The sequence below is a fragment of the Scleropages formosus genome, chromosome 4 (genome assembly GCF_900964775.1).
Source record: "Scleropages formosus chromosome 4, fSclFor1.1, whole genome shotgun sequence".
In the NCBI taxonomy this organism is placed as follows: Eukaryota; Metazoa; Chordata; class Actinopteri; order Osteoglossiformes; family Osteoglossidae; genus Scleropages; species Scleropages formosus.
In genome coordinates, this window is record NC_041809.1 from 4,031,558 (window position 1) to 4,054,152 (window position 22,595).

At 43.5% G+C, this 22,595-nt stretch overlaps 1 protein-coding gene across 3 annotated transcripts in view; it reads left to right on the forward strand.

The window, feature by feature from the left end:
• Window positions 1-22,595, forward strand: part of hhat (hedgehog acyltransferase) — a 59,800-nt gene that overhangs the window by 24,804 nt on the left and 12,401 nt on the right. For all 3 annotated transcript variants that reach the window (XM_029251487.1, XM_018740090.2, XM_029251488.1), the window contains exons 10-11: window positions 7,508-7,709; window positions 8,118-8,262. In XM_029251487.1, coding sequence (XP_029107320.1) covers window positions 7,508-7,709; window positions 8,118-8,262 — 347 coding nt within the window. The remainder of the gene's footprint in view (window positions 1-7,507; window positions 7,710-8,117; window positions 8,263-22,595) is intronic.

A 22,595-nucleotide genomic window follows, 5' to 3' on the forward strand; every position in this document is an offset into this window, starting at 1 on the left:
GTTTAGGAGACCATGAGACGTGTACAGCATTGTGATCCAAGATGGGGAAGAATGATGTCTTTAATATCACAAGAGTTTGGATATGAAGGAACATTCCTTGTAATAGATCTGAGCTGTCAACTGTCTTCTAAGCAATGGACAACCTTTGTATCTCTGGTGTGCCAGATTAGTTATTGGAACAATTACCATTAGTTATTATTGGAATGGCACACTAAAAATATCAGTTTGGTCAGTTTGTTTTCTGAGCCAAGAAGACAGCATTGGCTAAATCTCCGGTGCAACACTATGAAAGGTAGACAACGTTGTATGGTAGAAAATATGAATCCCTCAAGGATTTTCCCTTCAAGAAAACGTCATGCTTCTAAGGATTTCATGAAATACCGTCTTTGTTGTGTGAGAGATGAAAGGGTGCTGCATAAAGTCAATGCAGTATAGTAAAATTCCTCTATGACATGAAAGGGGTGGGGAGCTCTCACAACCAGTCCTCTCCCCACCCGTCTCACGTGTTCGTTGTGTTGCTTGTGTTGCCGTCCCTCCTCTGCTTTTCTTGCTACCTCAGCAACCACTCTCCAGCCTCCAGCATTGAGCCCCGTTGCTTCGGTTATTGCTGGTCCTGTCTGAGCTGGGGGTGGCTGGAAAGGCTGCTGGCAGCTGGCACCATTCCTCTGGCCCCGTGGTCAGTTTGTCACAGACCTCCACTGCCACTCGCCCACACCCTGTAGGCCACATGTAGGGAGAGCATCCTGAAGGTCAGATCAAGCAGGGCATCAGCAGCAGAAAAAATTCAGCCTTAAAAACAAACCCTGTTTTCTTTCTACCTCCGCAGTTCGTCTGAACTATGGCTTATATCTAAAGGAAAAATTAAACAACAGAAAGCAATTGCATGCATCTCCCCTCCTCATCTTTCTGCTCGCTTCCTGTAGCTTCCAGAGTGCAACGATACATGATTGATGCCATGTAGGAAGACACTCTCTTTTCGTGTGAGGTTTGTTGAAGAAGGGAATGTTTCCACTGCGTTGTTCGACTGCTCAGCTGTCGATCTGAAGGAATCGAGGATGGTGAAGACAGCAGCTTCTTTTCCGGTCTTAGGCTTAACCTGACAGGGTCTTCGGCCCCCGTGAGGTTCAGCAGCAGCAGTGTGTACGCAGCGTGGAATTACCCCTAAAACAGGAAGCCGCAGGAAGATGGCAGGTTCGCCAGCACGTCGAATTACTGCTGCATCACCGGCCCAGGAGATGAACGGGAAGACAGAGTCGGTTTCTTTCTGCCGAGAGGCCTGATGGTGTCAGGCAGAAGTGCACGAGTCATCTTGATTTTGGGGGTGCGCCCAGAGTGCTGACAGCAGAAGGCAGCCACTGTCAAAAGGCCCATCCCTAGCAGAAATCCTCAGCTGACAGAGAGAGGAAACGTCTGTTTCAGCAGCCAATTATTTAAGATGTCCAAAGCTGCACACGCGCACCGGAGCAAGGTGCCTCCTGGAAGGGCAGCAAAGGTCAAGGATGATACACAGGTGCTTGGTTATTGGATTTTTCCATTTCTATCTGGAGGCTCCTGCGCACTCACTGTGTGAAGTAATTGGTGTGGCAGGCCATTTTCCCATTGCCTCACCGTAGTATTTCTTAGAGCCTTACAACTGTAATAAAGCAGGATTGGGGTTAGGAGGCTGCAGTTCTTCCACGATGGAAGTAGCAGGAGATTCATGGAGAGTGCCATCCGTTACATACTTTGTACGTACAATGTATAGTGGTTTCTTTTAATTTTTCTGATCTTGTTAATATTCCTCATGCTCATGCATCTGTCTACAGACAGCCTTTTCTCCAGTGACATTTCGTTGTCCAGCGTCACACCATCACCAGGAATTCTAATAGCCCCAAAGCGCTCAACACAGTAAGAGCAGATGTTTCCTTCCACTTAGGTCCAAATATGAATGAGGAGCAGCAGTGCTCTGTATATTCATTTCTTATTTTTCCCCCAGCATCCTGGTGATGTGCAGTGATAATGTGAATGTAAACGTTGACAAAGGAGAAAAGAAAATGCAGAGAGCACCCACAGGAGGGGAGAAAAGGTTTCTCCCAAAGTCTCACATCATCCGCCCAGTTGGCTTATAGCCCAGTCATCCCTGCCAGACCCAGGGAACAGGAGGAGGAGAGGGCCATCTCCCGTGAAGGATGGGATTTGAGCGGGAGTCTTAACCTCTCTGATGACACAGAGAGCTGAGGGAGGCCCCTTTCTCATAATCTTGATGCCACTTCTTCAGCATACTGGTCTTTATATTAACATCAACGTCATTAAAGCATGCCGCGTTACGGTGGCCACATTTGTTTTTGCCGAAAAAGTTTGGTTTCGATATTGTTTCATTCAACCATAAGTAGTAAAACTGTTTATCCTAATTCTTTTAAACAAAGATATTTGAATACACATGTACCACGGCACAGTGCGTTTTATGTTTACAGAAAAGTACAAATACAATGTTTCATTCTGATGTCAGATATGGTAAAACATGGTAAACCTCTGCTGGGGTGTCCATCTCTACCCTTCTCTGCTCTTCTTGCTTCTGTTCTGTCCAGTATTTGGGAAGAACATGAGCACACATGTATTCCCAAGGGTGGCACCACTGTTGCATATTCACAACTGCATTTGTCTTTCTACAGAAACGATCTATTATTGTACCCCCACAGAAAGGTCTGCCAAGGTGACGATCTCAAATAACAAAGAACGTTTGATCAGCAATGTATTTGCATTTGTTTATTATTTGTCTGCTGCTGCATCATAGAGTACTGTTTGGAGATGAACAGCTTCTTTCTGCATTTTTTTTTGTACATGCGTGAACCTCCAGTACTTATTCTTCTGAATATGCGCATATGAAATCAATGCAGAATTCGTGTTTTAGTCGCCATGTTTTGTTCTCCGCTGGACAGGATTACACTGGTATCGGTAAGTGTACTACAGCAGTGTCGGAAGACTACTGACACAGCAGCGCGGTCATGCACTACGTTACATTATGTAAACCCCGCTGAGAAAAGCAAATTACTGCCTCCGTTTAGCTTCTTGAAGTGTTGAGTTCCTACAAGGACACCATTGTTCTCGGGCTGGATTGGTCACACGGTTTTCATCTTAGAACTCAAAGCAGCTGCTTGCGCTTAACAAACAGTGAAATTGGATACGGATAATAATTTTTTTGGGCAGAATTTTCTTTTGATGCCAGGTCAGCATCCAGTGGATGCATCGCTTATTTTCTTGTTTCCAAGCATTCACTCTAAAAGAGGTTTTGGTAAACTGTCATTATGATGCAGTTATATTCATGCTTTCGTGTGACATCAACATTCTGCTCATTTGCTTAAGTGGTGTCGCGTCACCTTGATGAGGTTTTAATTATCTTGGGTTTCCCTGGCTTCTGCCTGAGTCACTCCCTTCATTGTCTCCGGTGGCAATAATGGTCTGCTTGCCCTCCATTCTTTTACCAAGGTCCTTCCTTCCAACCTTCTTAGCTGATGAAGAGGAAAGGTTGTATGGCATCAGACTGAGTCCAGCACAGTCATGACAAGGTGTGGACTTTTGTCTAAAGAAATCAGTTGAAGTTTATGGTCGATGCTTTCCGCTATACTTTGGGTGAATGTATTAGGTATAAAGTGCACCAATAGAAATGCTGGTGTTTGCTTGCATTCTCCCAATCATGCCTTTGTCCTGTGAAGTAACCCTGGAGACCACTGGATTCCTCTAAGTCTCCCAAAGGGATGTGTGGTTTTTCATTCCAACATCATTCACTTCAAATACACCTTTCTTCATTTTGGTCATGTTTGTTACATCAACCTGCAGACAACTGGTCTTCATGTTAACATGCGTGTTTATATTTTCAATTTATAGACTCTAGATATACCCAACGAGAATTACTGGAATTCATTTATGAAGGTGGTTTTGCTTCGTGAATGTGTGATTGATGTAAGAACGTGTACCACAGCAGGGGGATGAGATTGGGGTGCCATTAATCCCCAGGCAGATCCTGTTGTCAGATAGGGACACGCTGTGTTTACAAGAGTTGCGCTCGAGGGAGCAGTGAGTTAATCAGCAGGGCCTTGTCTTCCAGCAAGAGCCCAAAAAGTCTTAATTTAGCAGGCCTAATCCACTTATAAGATCCGTGTCAATTTTTGCCCTTTTATTGTGCATCGTACCTCCTCTGCTGCGTCAAAAGGAGGTAGCATCTCGAAGAGCGTGAATTATGGGAAGTTGCAGGGCGTGGCCTCTGGTAGAGCACTTCACAGTGAAAGATGGTGTTTTCATTGGGGTGTCACTGCTGAGCTTTCTTCTAAGTTACACCAGTCAGACTTGCGAGGAGCTGATTGGAAATTCAGATGCAACATCTGAAAGTGCTGGGTCTAAACGGCTTTAGCAAGGACAGAACTCGCAATCCAGCTGAGCCGAGGCACAGAAGAGCCTCTTTGAAGGATTGGCACTAACCGTCATTAGAAATCACCCCCACCACCCCCCACTCGGTCATAGCTTGGAACATACCCGTAATCGGTGCAGAATAATAACCTGAAGGGATGAATTTAAATCACATGACTTGACCATGTGAGTGCACAAGACATCCCGTTAAGGACCGCAGCATGTCGTTGGCCGCGTCAATGTTTTCTCACCCGCAGCTCTCAAGAACCAGCAGATTTCTCTGACATTTTTGATCCCTGAATAAACTCGGTCATACAGATAGATGGATGTCAGGTTGCAGTTTTGCGCCATTAGGTGATGTCGGTGTTTACCGGTTGGAAATGTGAGAGGATCTAACCGTGTAATGTTATTTTCCACCCCTCGCCCCCTCTGGAGGGGTTAGCACCAGTGAGAGCAGTGTAATAGGCTGGCGCTCGAGTGGCGGCTGTGGGCAGAGCTGTAACATCTCCATCTTTGGTGACTAATCCCTGTGGGAGGCTGTGCCGTGGTCCCAGCTTCCCGTCCGCTCAGGAACGAGCCTGCCATCACTAACCGGGGATCAAAGCACAAGTCTTTTCTGTGAGATCTCTTCATGTGTCAGAAGTGTTGTGTGGAATACCTGACTGTAACAATGTGACAGTGACACACAACTTGCTGTGACTCATTGGTCAGCTGGCATCCTCTAGTTCTGTCGATCAGAGTTAAACCGTTCGACTCAAGCCTCAGACCGCCATTGTTCCATTATTTGACACTTTTCTCAAAGACAAATTACAGTGTTAGGTTTGTACACTAAGCTGCTTACAGTGATTTTACCCATTTACAGCAGGGTAATTTTCACTTTATCAATTCAGGCTAAGTATCTTGCCCAAGGGCTGTACAGCAGGAGGTGGGATTCAAAGCTGGATCCTTTCATTACAAGGCAACGGTTATCATGATTATGACTCCTGCTGCCCCTGAATATTGTCTGTTCCTTGAATGTCTCATTTTGCTGAAGTTATGGGGAAAAAGAAGCTTTTCAGCAGATATTGAAAGGCTAGCAGGTGCACATGGCTTTGGTGTGACACTACACAACTGCAGTTGAGTCTTTGAACAAAGCTCACGGCACACCATTCAGTTAACATCAAAATTCTGACCTTTGGTTACAGGCTTTTGGTAGTGGCGGAAGTGAGGTTCCTCCGCAGGGTAAGGAACTCGGGTCATCAGCATGATTCCATACTGAGTCATTCCTAACCCTGTAAGACCATGTGACCTGACTAAACACAGCTTATCAAGCTCCTCAGAGTTGAGCTACGACTGATCCAGTGCGAGAGGAACTAGTTAAGGTGGTTGAGGCATCTAGTTTGTATACATTCTAAGTGGTTCCTGTAGGAGATGTGCCCAGCACTCCAGGATACACTGGAGAGATTGTCTCATTAAGTCTGAGAAGGTCTGGGGATCCTCAGGAGGAGCTGAAGACTTGCCTCAGGGTGTGAGCTGATATCTGCAGTTCATCCTGTTGCCACCCTGACCCTCACCAGGCTAACAGGTGATGGATGGATGGATGGACGATAGATGGACGGAAGTGTTGAGTTATGAAAGAACAGATTTTCACTTTATTTTAAAAATATTTACAAGCTTACAAGCTTTTATTGAGCCTTTAACTAAAGACTGATGTGCAGGTCTGTCTTCCTGTTTGAGACATTGGAACACAGTGGTCAGTAAACCTCAGTCCAAGGCCATGTATCACAGATATGTAGTCACTGGCGGAATGGAACAGACACCCGTAGCTCAGGGTCTGCTCTTTGTTCCATGTAAAAAAAAAAAAAGAAAGCAGACCAAAAGCAGACCAGAAAATCCCTGTAAACATCACTGCATTAACGTCAGTGTTATTCTCCCTTCCGAAGCTCAGAGTTATTTAACCTGACCTACCTATGGAGCATCTTCCACACATGACAGACATTGTTACGTCAAGTCACACCGCCATATTATTATATAACATATATTTAGCGTATAAACTGCCATAAAAACGGACGTGCTGCTTTTCGTAAAGCTGTAGTGTAGCTGCCAAGTTGACGACCGTATTTATAAACACGCTGAGAAGCTGTGCAGATTATTTACTTTTGACACTGGCTGTTGATTAAACCCATTTTTTCATTCATTGAGAACGGAGGCGTAACATGGTAGGTTTGTGCTGCACAGCTGTGCCTTGGCTCATTCTGAGAGATGCATGGTGGTGGGGACGGTTTAAAAACTAGTGACCTGTGCTGTACTTGACATTGGGCTCTTCCAGACCTAGTAAACCATCAATCAGCAAAGGAGGGGAGGGGATGGAGGAAGCTGGTGGGAGGACTGCAAGGAATGCAAGGGTTCTGTGCGCTGTGTGTGGGGATGGAGGTTGTCTTAGTGGTGAGCAGTAGGAACAGGGAGGATGAAGAAAGATCTGGACAGTCTGACCTCAGATTGAGAATGGTTAAAATAAGTGCTGTGAATTTCTTTTCAATGAGTTTTAATACTGTCGTGCGTTGACTGTACTATTGACGTATGCAAGTTGTCGGCAATCCTCAACCGCACAAACGTGGCTGGTGCAACGACTGCTGCATCTGCCATTTAATGTAAGGATAAGAAGACAGCGAAGCTGTTGGAGGGCTCGTGAATCCAAGCGCGTGTGTGTCTGCTGCTTCTGTCAGTTGTGTGACGGCATTGGGGTTCGCTCTTTCTCACTATGCTGTGTCAGGTCTCCAGCCAAGTCGACCGAAGGGGGCAGGAACTGATGTCGATCCTAGGAGAACTTTCATGTTGGTGTGAGCAGTAATGTGTCCCCAGGGGAACTATCTGATTGCCGTTGGCCCGAGTGTCCTTCCCAGGAGAACTATCCCGTTGCTCTTAGCGGTAATGTAATTCCCGGGACAACTGTCCTATTGGTGTTAGCGCTGATGTCATTCCCAGGACAGCTGTGGCGCAGCTGTTAGAGTTCCACAACGCCAGCTTAGAGTCTTTTTTATGTTTACTGCTCCAGAGGTGAATGTCAGGTCTTGTGATTTGATGTTTCTCAGGCTGTGTGTGTGTGTCTGTGTGTGTGTGTGTGTGTACATGCATCTCATTTTAGGTATATCTACTTCCCAATGGGCGGCTCTCAAAAGGGGCTTCTGCGGAGGTTGCTGTCCACCTGCCTGGCCTTTGGCTTCGTCTGCTATTGGCACGGCGGCCATGACTACCTGCAGAACTGGGCGCTGCTCAACTGGGCTGGCCTCACAGCGGAGAGCGGGTTGAAAGCTGTCCTCTCATCCTCCCATGTGTACCCAACCATTGTATGTGAGAGGGAGCCCATGTGACCTGACTAAACAAGGGTTATCAAACATTCAACAATTTTCCTATATTATTCTGTTGGCCCCTTATGCTAGTTGTGGCTGTTTGTATGCATTTGCTTGTACATTTGTGTCTTACACAAGTAGGGCATTATGTCAATACATTTTTACGTTCAGGCACATTTCTCGATCCTGAAATCTTGTGCAGACCTTCAAAAACATTGAGTAAATTATGAATTATGTGGTTGTTGGGTTCCTTAATGTAAACTGCTAATCCGTCCAAACAGCGTAATCTTTAAGTCAAAAGTGATCTTTAAAACATAGGGGCTTTAACCTCTGCTTGCCACGCTCCCCTTGGGTAGCACTCAGTTGATGGTACCTTTGCTGACTGTTGGACCTCCTTTCCTGCAGGAGCGCCGTCTGTCTCCGCCGATGAGGAGGCGAGCTCAAGCCTTCCTGTCGTCCTTCTCCACCGCCATGCTCATCCTCTCCAACCTCATCTTCCTGGGAGGGAACCATGTTGGCAGGATCTTCTGGAACCGAATCTTCCTCCAAGGTGCGTCATGTCCTTTCCCACAGTTCAGTAGCTTGAGCTGTTTTTGATTCCCCCCCCTTCTGGCAGTCTGTTTCCAGAACCACTGTGCACTACTTTGAAAATATACTAACCATCTTTTAAACAGTCACATATCCAACACATGTTCCAAATGTCGACTAGTGGTCTGACGTTACGCAGAGGATAAAACATCTAATTAAGTGTCTTGTCTGCCAGCTAACACTTAAGTATTCAAATGTATTTTTAATCAGGTGGATTGTTAGAACTTATCTTTCGTTTCTTTCGGTCTGTCTTTCGGTTAAGCTTTGTCTCCTCATCATTTTCATTATTTTCATTCACTCATCTTATCTCATCCTCTCAATAAACCATTGTGTCCCGGTCTTATTCATATCATTTCAATTTAAGAAAAAGAATTACTCTCCATTTACTTTGCTCAGCCTCCAGCACTTCGCCCTGCCATGAATCACGAACACAGCTGCTACATAGTGGAACGTAATGGATCCCTCCTTTTCTCTTGTCCTTTGTGATTGATGCGGTGCTGTCGATCACAACATTTATTGTAACAGCGTAATGCGGGTTTTCAGACGATGTTGCGGCTGAGGGGAAACTGGCATTTGTTTGTGCTGCAAAGCAGAAATTGAGCAGATAACCTCTTGAAATGAAACAGTTTGGCCACAACAAGGCTGTGAAGGGGAAGGGTTGGGAAATGAGCCAGGAAAGGACAGCCGAGGGCATACACAATGTTTTTGTCAGTGACCCAGGGGCGGTGTGTGGTGCCGGCTGGTGGGTGTTTAGGGGGCAGAACACCTACGGGGTTGCTGGGATTCCATGGAGCCAACTGGCTTTGAACCTTTCTGAGATTATTGATTTGAGGGTTTCTCCCTCTTCCCCACTGTCACAAATCTGAAAGGCTCGTACAGCTCAATGACGACTGCTGGCAGTTTACCGCGTCAGACGTCTTTCAATGACGCGATTACCAGTCAGAATAATCCTGCAGTTAAATATAGCTGCAAGCAGCAGTACCTTGATGCAAAGCTATTTGTTTTCTTTCTTTAAGAAACCCTCTTTTGTAGATGGTTGAGTGAATTTTCATCTGTTAATTTCCTCTGAGAGCGCTGAAGGACCTCAGTGAGCTGCATCTCTGACCATTCATGTTCTTGTATAAAGATGCTGGTGTTGACGCTCTTCGTCTTCGTTTTCCTGTCTTTTGTCCACTAATTAACGTGTTACGTAACAAAGGAGAGAGGGTGAGAGTAAACAGTTTGGGACACTCTAAAGATCCCTTGTGAAGTTTTCTTTTCTCTCTGATGAGCTCTTGTAAAAGCTGAGCAGTTAATCCAGGTGCTTAAAGGAAGGAAGTGGACAAAGAGCCAAGTTTTGGTATCCAGGCAAACTTTTCAAAGCTGTTCGTGCAACAGGAATCCAGAAATAGTGTGATCATTCATTTTTTCCAGAGACCTTTTTTTAAGGTCCACCTGCAGACACTTTAGAGGAAGCCACGTTGACATTCCCATTGTCTTTGCCCCTCTGCACACTGGGCCATTTATTTGTTTGGTGTTTCCTTGACAACGGCATTTGTCTGCTGTGGAAAGACAGAAACCCAAAAAGAGCACAAGATTGTGGAATGAAATGTGGATGCAAGTTTGGGGAAATGGCAATATGTCAAATAGTGTGTAATGTTTTTGGTGGTGGAGGATCTTTCCGTAGAAGGTGGCAGTTATGGAGTTTGATCCCCAGTTTAGGCGAGCAGCTAACCAGGGAGTCAGGCAAAGGGTAGGGGTTGTGTTTGAATCTTTATACAGGCTGTAAGGTTTGTCTATACCATCATTTTGCCGGCTCTTGCCAAGTTTTGCCACATCTTGCTAGGTCTTTCCGGGACAGCTTTGTGTTGAGTGTCAGTTTCTAGTGTTAGGGGTGTTCTCCGGAAGGTTACTTCTGTGGCCGAGCTCCAAAAGGGACATTAAGTCCTCCGCTCAAGACAGGAAGACACGTGAGCATGTTGACTTACACAGAAAACAGCATCTCCAAAAAGCTTTCCTTACAACACTCTGAACTGTACTGCACCAAAAAACCCTCTGAAAGTTTTATTTAATTAATTTTGGCATGATTCATTTTGGGTAGGCTGTCTGGGGATGAGTTTGAAAAGGAGTTATGTAAATGGTGAGACAGGATTTTGCAGATGGTAAATCGGGTCTGATTGCAGTGCACAAGCTGTTTGATGACTTTTTAGGCCACTAATTGATCCCTGTTAATATGACACAGCTGTATAAGGCCAATATGAAAAGTGTTTAAAGGCTGCTCTGCAGAAAACGTGGTGTCTGATGTCCATACACTCAGTTTAAAGGTGCAGAAGTTGCGCCGTACCTACTCTCAGCAGTGATTTATGCTCAGTTTCACTGAGACAGCTGCACTGTCCCTGTGGGCTATATTCGAGGAAGATATTTGAATCGCCTTCCTTGCTTCTGTATTGATTGTTTGCAATTTGAAGATCAAACATTATTTTACAAAAAAAAATTTTGCGGGCACTGTAATTTCTGGTCAGTGTTTCATATTTCAGTTTAGGATTCCCTTTTATTGACAGCTCACATATGAGGAAATATTTTGCTGCCGCTGTGCTGGTAGCAAGAATTTAATGGAGCTGTTGCCATGGTAACTGTCACCATTGGCATGTACATATTTTAAACAAAATATTTTATTTTTCCGTTTCCATTGGTTCTTCCCTAGTCTTTGTATACGTGACCACATGCAGACCTTGTTGTATGCTCAGACAAGAATGTTCACCGGTCCCTGGTGGAGTTTCCATTTGCCTGACAAGTTCTGAGCTAATAAAATTGCTCTGCCAACATAACATTGACAGGTTTTTTCTTCTAACTGACAGATATTTTCCATTGGTAGACCTCTCTATGTCACGGATGTGGTTCTTCTCAAACACTTTCTAAACGCCTTTCATTTCTCTGACTTTTAAAAGTTCTCCTTAAAGATCCAAAGGGTCAGCCCTAGGGAGTAGAGTGAAGTGGCAGTCTGAGCACTTGCCTTTGGTTGAGGAACTGAAGAAGGTGAGATCTTGCCCCAGTGCTACTCTGTACCTGATATGTTGGTGCTAAGCTGACACATGATGTACAAATACTTGTCTGATGTGTACCAGTGAAAACATGGTATCTGAAAACTGACTGTACTTTGAAAATTGCATGTCTGCGTCTGTAACTCATCATCTATTATTAAACACACTTTTGTTTGCTCTGAGTAAATGGCTTTGTGTAGATTAGTGTCTACTAATTGAATAAATGTAAATGTAATATAACGCCAGTTAATAACATTAGTCAGTTGGTCCCTGAGTTACAAACTTTTGAGTAGCAAACTTTCCGATAATATGAACTTTTCTGAGAAATATTTAGGCTTGCATACGATTAAATTACATGGTAAAGCATCACCTGATACGTCGACAGATGGTGATTCTGAACGCTGTGGTATGTTAAGTTTTTCAAAAGAGTGGAAAAGATGGAGAAGCAGCACACAGAATGTGTACAAGCTGTCAATGATCCTATTGCTTCTACATCTACCAGTTCTGTCTCTGTCATCTTCCACCCCGATGGATTACCTAGAGTTCCGAGTTTATGTACATCTGTTGTTTGTGCTTCAAGGTAAATAATAGAGACAACTTTTTAAGGAAAATTTCTGCGCTTTTATGTCTTATGCTGTAATTGGATGTTAGTGAATTTTGTGTGATGTAAAAGAAGGGACTGAGGAGGCACGGGTGAGCATCAACACTCTGTTCTAGGTCTGTGCAGGGTCGTCACTTGGTTTTCTTATTTATACCCTGTTGCAAAGGGTCCTGCTGAGGTGTCCCAGCTCACCAGAGGGAGGGACTGTGTCTCCTCGTTGTCTAAGATACACAGAATGGAAGACAGAGAGAGAGTGCGAGTCCCAGCTGTAAATCAGTAAATTTGTCTTCCACCCTTTAGTATGTGTCCAAGGAATGAGTAAGTATATGATGAAATCATCAATGAAATCATCACCTTGGGGAAGGAATAACCATTGAAATAATGTAACAAATCTGTATTTATAATATAACTTTATTTTTCGACTTTGTTTTTGTCACGTATGTGCTGAAGTCAGCTGCACTGAAGTTATTTTGTCCTCTTTTAACTGTTCAGAAGTAGCTTGCTGGCCTCATGAAGGAACACGAAGGGAATATCGAAACGAGAGAAAATGTATGACTTGCGCACTTTATAAACTGAGCTGGCTCTCATTCTGAGGGAAATAGCATCCAGCTCCAACTGTCAGGCCAAACGCCGTTCTCCTCAACATGTCCCGGGGAGGAGAAACGTACACCTTTTTTCCCCGTTCCTGGACTTTCTCACACAGACTTCTTGTCACTGTTCAGTTGGGGATGGTGATGGCGATGGCAGTGGTTGAGGAACCAGTCACTCAGAACATGATTCATTTTTGTGTCATGCAGAATTGACAAGAGCAGGAAGCATGAGTGGGGGGATGATCTGCCTCATATTTTACTTTTATTTCCATGGGCCTGGGAATGCTCACAGGGATGAGCTCCTTCCTTTAGAAAACCCACTGAGTTCAGGCCTCTACCTTTAGAATTTCCTGCTTATGGTTCAAAGTTTTTGAAAAGTTGTGATGTTTTCCCATTGGCAGGTGTGACTGCCAGTGAAACACACCACCTTTCCATTTGTATCGTTCTCCATAACATTGTTCGGCATTCTTGTCACTGCGAAAATAAATTACATTTACTCATTTAGCTGACTCTTTTCTCCAAAGCGACTTATAAACGGCCTATAATTTTTAGACATTTACACAGCTAGGTAATTTTACTGGAGCAATTTGTTAAGCATCACTGGATTTCATTACTAAAGGAAAAAGTATCTTTGGCTCTTGACTCACCCTTCATTTTGTTGTGTGAACAAGAACATGGTCCATCCATACTGTTTCCAGTTATAGATGTAGATATATTCTGTTTTGCACTTTAGAGCTATATGTAAGCATGATATATTTCCCCTTTATGAATAGTGTAAATTAACTTCAGATGAAAATTTATTCACATTGTAGTTATGCATTATTCATGCAAGTCTTTCTGTCAAAAGTACTAAGAATCAGCATAGATCCATGCTTTGATGTTGAGTGATGTTTTGTTTATTTCCTGACAATCCATTAAAGAAAAACAATAAAAATGGCATCTGCTCTGCTGAGGGAAAGTTAACTTGTGTAATGTTCTTTTTATCTTGCAGAAACTATCCAAGAGGCATTTGCAGAAACTAAGGTTGAGAACCAATTCAGAAATAACTTTTCAATAATTATCTCAACTGAGATCATTAGACATGCCGATATTCTGAACCCCTTCAGGACAAAATTATGTTGGCAAAAGCTAATTTAAAAACAAAAAAAAATTGAAACACGTAATTATATCTTGTACTTGGAAGCTGATCTGCAAATCATGTTACTTCTGGAGAACAGCTCAAGTCAACCATTGGTGCAACATCTTCACGCTCCCTTTCACACGAAACTATAATTGTCCTATTTATTATTTCTGATATTATGTCATTTAGCTGCATATCTTTGCCTGAAGGGTGGGGATGAGAGCGGCTTATTTGCAGGGAATAAAAGGCATGGCTCTAACAGAATGGAGCATTGCTACATTTGAATTGTACAGTAGCTTCAAAGCTGCTTGTTAATGTGAGCACAACAGAGGGCGATGTAGCCCCACCTCGGGGCTTTTTCCTCCTAATTAAAGATGGAAATTGACATTAATGTCCCCCCCAACCCCAGACTTTTCCTGAAATCCTGTTATGCTTGGCCAGAGCTCTCCACATTTTTGCTTTTGAACCTGGGATACAGCAGAAGTCCTGAAAAGTTAGCATGGATTTGAAGATGGGGCCTAGATCTGGAGGGGGTGGTGCTATAACTCTAGAAACAAATGTGGGAACTTAGGGATGGGTTAGGATGTGAGACACCAAGGGAGTTGGGTGCTCTTGCTGCAGGAAAAAAGTTTTTCTCAGAAGGTCAGGGGTGATGTGCCCTCCTGCAGCTATGTGGGGGCAGTCAAGTGTTCTCCAGTCTCTCTTAGCTGCTCACAGAACCATAATTACTGATGTTGGGATGTTTCTGCCTTAAATTATTATCCTCATGACATCCATATATTTCATAGACGTTCGACACTTTATGGGTGTGTGTGGTCCTGCATTAGATGTGCCGTACGTGCATTGTTGTTGACAGAAATTAATATTGAGATTCCTTTCAGTCGCCAGTCGTGCAGTATTTCTTTGGAATGGAGATGATGGTGTTCATTAGCGAAAGACCAGCTGGCGAAAGATAACGTAATGATCCCGCTGTAGATCTGGTCTCATTTTTAATGCCTGGTGTGTTATAAGTAATGGGTTGTGTCAGTAGGGTAATTTTGGCGCAGTTTCCCTTGTAATATTGATTAGTATTTGAAGTAGAAAAAGAGCATTACCTTTAGTGTGTTTTCTTTTTTGTCTCGTAACAGAATCATCTGTGATGAACAGTGTGCTTTACTATACCTTAGAGCCTCTGTACTGTTTTTCCAAACATCAGGGTTAAATATGCTGTATATTCAGTCAGGGCTGATTTATGTTGTTTGTGTAATGTTTGGCAAGTTTTTAATGTCAGACTTAGCACCGATTCCAGTCTACTTGTCAGCTGGTGTGTCGTGTTTACGGAACTGCCGTGATGCAGCTTCAAGGCTCGGAAATAAATTTGTGCGTTACACAGTATGAAGAAGGTAATTAACTTTTCTTTTTACTCTCCATTAATCATCGCCTGTCTGCGTTTATTAAGTCAGTTTGAAGGTATTTTCTAACAAATCATATAACAGATTTTTTTCATCAGATAAATTCCAGTATTTCACCTTTTGAAATGTGGGTATAATTGAAATAATTTGATTGTTTTATTTCTTAATTATTTGTTTAGGGAAAATTTGTCTTGTCACAGAAAGAACTTCATTGCTATTCAAGTGGGACATCTACTCAGCATTCTTACATTTCATACCTACGGTATTCATACCTGGTTTTACACCTGTACAGTGTCGTCCTTCACAGTTAGAGTGCCTTGATGATAAAAGTCTGCTTCTGTTCAAGTGACAATAACTTTCTATTTGGGATCTTAAGGAGCTTTTTCTTTTTGTCCGCTTCAGGTCAGACTTCAGCCGGCAACAGAAATAAGAGTAAATAATAAGTCTAGTTTGATCCCTCAGTTATAAAATACACTTATTACTTGCAATTGCTGTATACTTGAACAGAGAATAATCGGATTAGAATATGCTGCTTTTGTGTCTCCCTGGAAAAATAACCTTTTCGTATTAATTCTGAGTCATTCAAGCATGTCTGTGGCAGTGTACGCAATTATTACTGCTATCTGTAAATGTAAAATATTCCCGTAGCTGCCTGGAGACTGTTTTCAATACGTTTACATGAATTTCCGCTATATTAAAATACAACTTGAATCTTTGTCTTAGAATTCATTCACCGATTCAAATGTCCAGTACTCAGCATTATAATTTATATGTTGATTTCTTAATCGAAGCATTGGAGAATGTGATTTTTTTTTTTTTTTTTTGATCTTTGAAAAATACGAATGCGGTTGAAAGATAACTGATCTATGAAATCACTTAGACTACGTTTTTGACAATATTATGCCTTATCTGGGCAGGCAGTGCAGCAGGCAGTGCTGAAGCCTCATAGATCCTGGGCTCTGGGGTGGACATGGCTTTCAGTCCAGATCAATCTGTGTGAAGTTTTTATGCTCTTCCCATGTTTCCATGGGTTTCCTCTGGTGCTCTGGTTTCTAAGTGTTGCGTTTATTAACTCAGGCTAGGAGTTTGGGTGGTGCCACGTGGGTCCCGTATTTCGACACATCCTGCCTGCTTCTCGCTTGCTGCCTCCCTCCATCCGTCTCTTGCTCCATCTCTGGTCCACGTCGCCGTGGCTCTGCTCCCATCCAGATGGCCGCGACATTTGTTTTGCAGAATTCAGGGACTGCCGACTCCATAAATGTATTCTTTATTGTCTCATTCATAACACCTCTGGACAGCTTCAGTCAGGTGCAGGAATTATATTTTAGTGTTTGTTTTTAAGTTATTCCACTTTTTTCCTTAAGCCGACGTGTTGCGCCTGGCCTCCTGGTCGCATGGATGTGTTCCATCACCCAAGACTAGAGGAAGCAGGCCTGGTTTGTTACCACATCAGTACTATGGTAAATCATGTTGGGTTATACAGTGGAGTGAGGACAAGACTGAATTTTCCACCTAAAATAATTAGAACCCAGTATTCTTTCTATGCATCTGTCATGGTGGAAACTGGGATTTGTTTCACTGTGCCACAGTATTTTATAATTAATTCATTTATCTGTCCCTTCCTTCAAAACAGCTTGCAATGTTAGGTTTGTCTAAGCTGTTTACAGTGATTCACTCATATATAAAGCTGCATCATTTTTAATGTACCAGTTCAGGTTAAGTACCTTGATTACATATATTGCAGCAGAAGTGGGTTTAGAACATGAATCCTTTAACCGCTATGACTCCTGCTGCCCCCCCCAGGCTACTTGCAGGCAGTGGAAGTTACTAGAAGATGGCAGGCCTTTTTTCTGACAGAATGGAGCTGGAAACTACCTGCAGTTTTGTTGCCACAGATGGTCAGGCCTTGGAGGGGGAAAAGTTATGATAAGCACATTTGTTTTACTGATTTTATGCTTGTTTAGCAAAGAGCCACAGTGACTATTTTTTTTACCCCTATTGTCAGTATCATGTAATTAGAGTTCAGCGGAAGTCGCTCTGTTTCTTTGTTGACGACTAATGAGTTCCAGTGGCGAATTTAGGGGAGGAGTACATAGTTTTGTGTGCATCTGCTGACACTTTTCATCCAAGAAAAGGTCTTTCCAAATGTTATCATCATCAGCTTTGAAATGGCGCTGAACTGGGCTCCCGCTGTGTCTACAGCTTTGCTGTCCGATTGGAGCTCCACACACAGGCTGGACTCAGCTTCAGCTTCTCTGGCATGAGCACGGTGGCCCACGAAAGGCGCCAGTCCACAGAACCCTTAGTTCACCCAATTTCGATGGGATGGGAATGCTGGATGCTGCAACCCTCCCCCAACGCCGCACGTGTTTGCATTCCCCTGCACTCAGCTTTCTTCGGGATTCCACTTTAGCGCTGCAATTCGGCACGGCCCGTTGGCGTACAAATTTAGACACAGAGTTACAGAAGTTCAGATGGCACTTTGTGCCGAGTGATCTCCTGCAAGCTTGCGCTCAACCATAGCAGCCATTCCCTGACAGAACAAAATCAATTAAAAACCATGTTCTCCTATGTTTTTTCCCTGCACGGTTCAAAATAGACCTTAATATAGGTACATCTCTACCGTAAGCCCTACAGCTTTCAGAGCATCTAGGATTGTGCGGTACTGTGAGAAAGGAGAAGAATCCCAACAGATTTAAGTGTTCTTGTAAGCTGTGAGCGGGTAGAGAGGGCCACGTTAGCAGCGCTTGAGTAGAGCGACGGCTCAGCGGCTCGGCGCTCTCGGAGGATGCTGACAGCTCATCTGCACTCAGTGCCTGCACGACTGATTGATGCCACGTCAGTCCCAAGAAAGCGGGTCCCTGCTGGCTAATGGGCTTTTGTGTGTGTGCGTGTGTGTGTGTCCGTGTGTGTCCATCCCTATAATGGCAATCCCACTACGTGTCCCCTCCCCCCATCATGGTTTCACACTCACATGCACCCAGGTGCAACTAGCTAATTCCCCAGTAAAATGAGACAGGATGGGATCCTCGGTCTCATTTTGAGCCTGTGTCGCATACAAAAAAATTAGCTCTGTCTTTTATTCATAAGTTTCCAGCAGAGGTGACCAGTTGCTGTCACTGTGCAGTTAATATGCGGTCAACAGCAGCACACTTTATACTGTTACATGTTTTGAACCATTTTCAGTAATGCTCACTTGAGTGACTGCATTCGTATGTATGTATTTGTTAATGCATCTATGCTTGAATCTGCGTGCCCCACCAATAATACTGGCTTTTGCATTGGGTGCAAAGCCCTTGCATGTGCATACAAGCAAGTAATGAATTAATATAGATATTTATTAATTATTTGCACATAAAGAGCTAAAACATTAATTTTAAAGTTATTTCCTGTATGCTCAGCATCATACGACATCATGGAGGAATTTCATATAGTTTTAAAATATTTTTTATTCATTTTCATAACTCTGATGTTCTAAACAAATTTATCCTAAAATACCTGCATATTGCCATATGACTGTCTGTTGTAGGACCCTGGTTAGTGGACAAGTGCATTTGCCAGCAGAGTTTTGCCTTCTAACTGACGTTAACCTGGCAATGACTATACTTGTAACTGGAATGTGAAAGGTAACCTTTAAATTAACCTCTCAAGTGTGCAGACTTTGTCCTAGTAATGGTTACGCTGCATTGATAGTAAAACCTGTTACATTTACATTCATTAATTTAGCAAATTCTCTCCAAAGCAACATACATCTCATTGAAAAAATAAGCGTATCACATCAACAGGAGATATTTGGATGGAGAGACGTTATTCTACAGCACAGTCAGTTTGTCACATTCCACCACATGAACCAGTGTACATCACACCATCACACGAGTAGCTGCATAAAGGTTTATTCATTAGTCAACAAATTATTTTTAAAAACTTATTAAACAAACTCTTACACGTTTATTGTGCACTCAGTTTGACGGTTGAGTGGTCTTTCTTTGATGTTTGAGGGCACAGGTGATGGGCCGATGTCTTGGCAGTTTCGTGAACATGGACAATTCCATCTACCTGGGGAGTCCCGTTCCCTTATCTGCAGAGAAATAAGTACCCCCGGGGGGGGCTGTGGAGATCTCTGAACTGCTTCCAGTTTAATTAACCTGCCAGCCAGTGGATGCCAGTTGATTTAAATCAATTGCAACATGATAATTAGATTTTTTCCTGCCAGAGGTATTCAGGTATTGTGGCAGGAAGGGTCCTTTGCCTTAATACGGTAGGAGCTGTCGTAGAAAGAAGAGTTCATCATTTTGTTGTATATGTTGGTGGTGGTTGAGGCCCAGCTATATCCACCAGCCATGTTATTGTCACCCAGCATATCTCCAGTAGAAATTTGACAGGCACGTAAAATATGGGAACCGTTGATGCCCTGTTTTTCTTGTTGCACCAATGCTGGCGACGCAAAGTTATGGGAGCCAAACGGTTTTCTGTCTAGAACAGCCGCATGATGAGCACACTGGTGGTGACCACATCCATCTGCTTCACCTGGCACACTGCGAACAAGGCCAAGGGGCGTGCTGGTCACTGCTAACATATGGGCGATATTTTTGGCCGTAGCTGACAGACCCAAACTGGTCTCCCCCCGCTGTTCGAGACACACAGCCTAGCGAAGAGTCTTAGACAAGGGAGTCATTTTGCCGGTCATTGATTTCTGGGTCCTGAGCACTTCTGTGTTTTGCCCTAGCAAACTAACATGAGTCTGGCTTTAAAGGTGTCGCCAACATGCAGACGGTGCAGGTGAGAAAGGATTGAAAATTAGCATGTTGTAGGGAGAACTACATTAATCTTATTTTGAAAAAATTAATTTCATCTGAGTGACCAGTTCAGTTGAGTTTAACTTATTTTTTTATTGATTGCCTTGTTACCAGTGACAGATTGCAGTTCTGGATCATTTACAGCAACCTTGATCAGCAGTTAAAAAAGATACCGTTAACAATAGAGTAAACTAGCTGGCTGCAGAGGAGAAGAAAACAAAAAACTCCCAGTCTGCAAATAAAGAGGAAATAACAATCCAAGTGCAGTGACTCTTCAGCCCTCTGGACATTCTGCTGATGTGACAGGGACCTGTGTGGATATGATATTATATCTAACATAAAAAAGACTAGTACAGCTATCAAGACTGACTTATAGTCTATTGATGCTACAATTCGTTGTCCAGGCCCAAGGTTGCTTATCCCGTCAGCCGTGGTATATAGTCCTCGACTCCGGGCAACAAAGTGTATCAACTATTCTGGGCCAGCAGTGGCTCCCAGAGGTCAAAAAACATTGCGTGGACATTGATGCCCTAGTGTGCACCAAGTTCATATACGTGTGTAGACTCATCACAAAGGCATGACAAAGATTTGCCCATCAGTAATGGTACGGTAGAGAATCCTCTTGAGGTGAGGGTGCAGCTGACTAATTCTGTGATTTTGGTCCTGTGTGTCAGTCGTAAGCGATCTTGGATTTTGATGATGAGCTTCAACAGGACATTTTTGAGTAACTCCTGAGTTCCACAAAGTAACCATGAATCAGGAAAGCTATTTGAAAACAACAAGAAAGAAGCATGCTTTTTATGCACAAGATCAGCAGTAACGGAGTTGTCAATAATCCATTTTGTGGGTACCAGATGACAGTAGTATTTTCCAGTTGCTTTAACAAATACCGACACTTCTTCCATTGTAGCAATAAAGAAGTATTAACCTACGATAAAATCACTGTAACCAAAACTATTGCCCTGAAATGCTGGCACTGGCTGTTTGGGACTGCCAACAATTGCCAGCAGCACGGTAGAATTGAAATTGATTTTTAAGTGTCTGCTGCTATCGGGGGCAAAGCTGGAGAGGAGTCTGAGAGGGAAGCTCAATGTCGGGGGGCTGTTGGCAGATGGGCTGCAGACGCAGCTCTCACAGTGAGAGAGCGAGGAACTGAAAACAAAAACCCAGTCCCCCGGTGTATAAGTCCTATGTGCTTTCTTCCTGTGCCGAGCCTGGGTAGTTATGACCAAGGGCGATGTGCAGAACCACCATGAAGGTCAGGGGAACAGAAGGTAGAGTCTGGCTCCTCTCAGTGCAGATCGGCCAGAAATCCCTTATCAGAACCACCGAACCATATTAGAGTGCTAAATTTAGTGTAACTTAAGTTTTATTCTTTATATAGTGACAGAAAACCACTTGTATTCCTCTGTATGTACTGGTATGGTATGAAACTATGTTTAAGAAACTGTTATTACGGCTATTGCAAAAGTATTATACTTTACCGTTTCAAGGTGTACCCAGCTTAAAATGGTGTAATGCTGGAGCTTTGGCGAGACACTGCAAGGCCAGGAACATACCTTGTCCTGAGAGCTGGATATGGAGGAGGGATGACATGGAGCGGCACAGCAAGCAGATACACTGTTTATTCCAGTGACTTAAAGTGGTCTTTCGCCGTAAAAGATGAAAAGACGAGATGTTCACCAAATGCACTCCTTAATGGCACTTCCCTGATGTGTGCAGTGTCCGAAAGCTGTTGTGGATGGGTGTGTAGTGGGGTGGGGGCTGTGGAAGGAGTGATGACAGGAGCCTGCGAGATAGTGCAGGGTGGACACGCATACGGAAATTTCTGCTTAGAAGCTTCCTTTACACGTTCACATTGTCCTCTACCATTCAATGGAGCTCTAGTAGGAGGGGAACAATATATTACAAAATGAAGAATTATGTGCCTGATTATCCATCTGACTAGATCCCCCCATCCCCAGAGGGGCTGCCAAGCTAGCAGGAATCAGGCTGGTTGTGTTCAAAGACATATGAAAAAAAATACATGGTTTATAGGATGGAAAAGCTTAAAGATTTTTTTATCTTTATTTCCTTTATTGCAAAGTGTTATTAACCTTTAAGCGGAAGTCAATGCAATTTATTTGCACATTTTACATCACAAGGCCCAAAGCCTTTGATGTCTTTTCAGTGTAATTTCTGGCTCAGATTGCTGTGATTGGTGAAAACTCTGTCATGCGGTCCGTGTATCAACCTGGTGCCTTTCCACCTCGCACATTCACAGCTGTGATGGAATCTCCAGAAAGCGACAGAATGAACAGTGACAAAGTCGGCCCCGTCCCCAGGTCGTCCTCTCCTCGACTGTGCCACAGGTCCGGGGGGGTGGACTGGGAGAGGGGTCTGTGTCAACAGAGTAGGACTCGTTCAACCCTGCAGCTGCATGTGTTGCTTCAATCACAATAATTGGTTTGTCATGGGTGACTGAAGGGGCCAGATTGACCGTGAAGTGGGTAGTGGCCCCTGAAAGGCTTGTTTACAAAGCACAAAGGAGCAGTATGTGCCATGGGAGGGAGCAGTTCTGTACAGGGGTCAAGCAGGTGCTTAGGTGTCTGTCTGTTTTGGGGTAAAGATATTATTATGCAAGTGCCTTCTAGAGTCTGTAGCTCTGCGTTTGAATTTTTTTCATTCTTTTGAGTGTGGAACAAAGGAAGGTTTGTGATTTTGTGGAATGAAGACAAGTTGGTTTTTTGTGGAGGAAAGGTCTTGGTCCAGTGAAGGAAAGTTGGATTTTTGTGGAA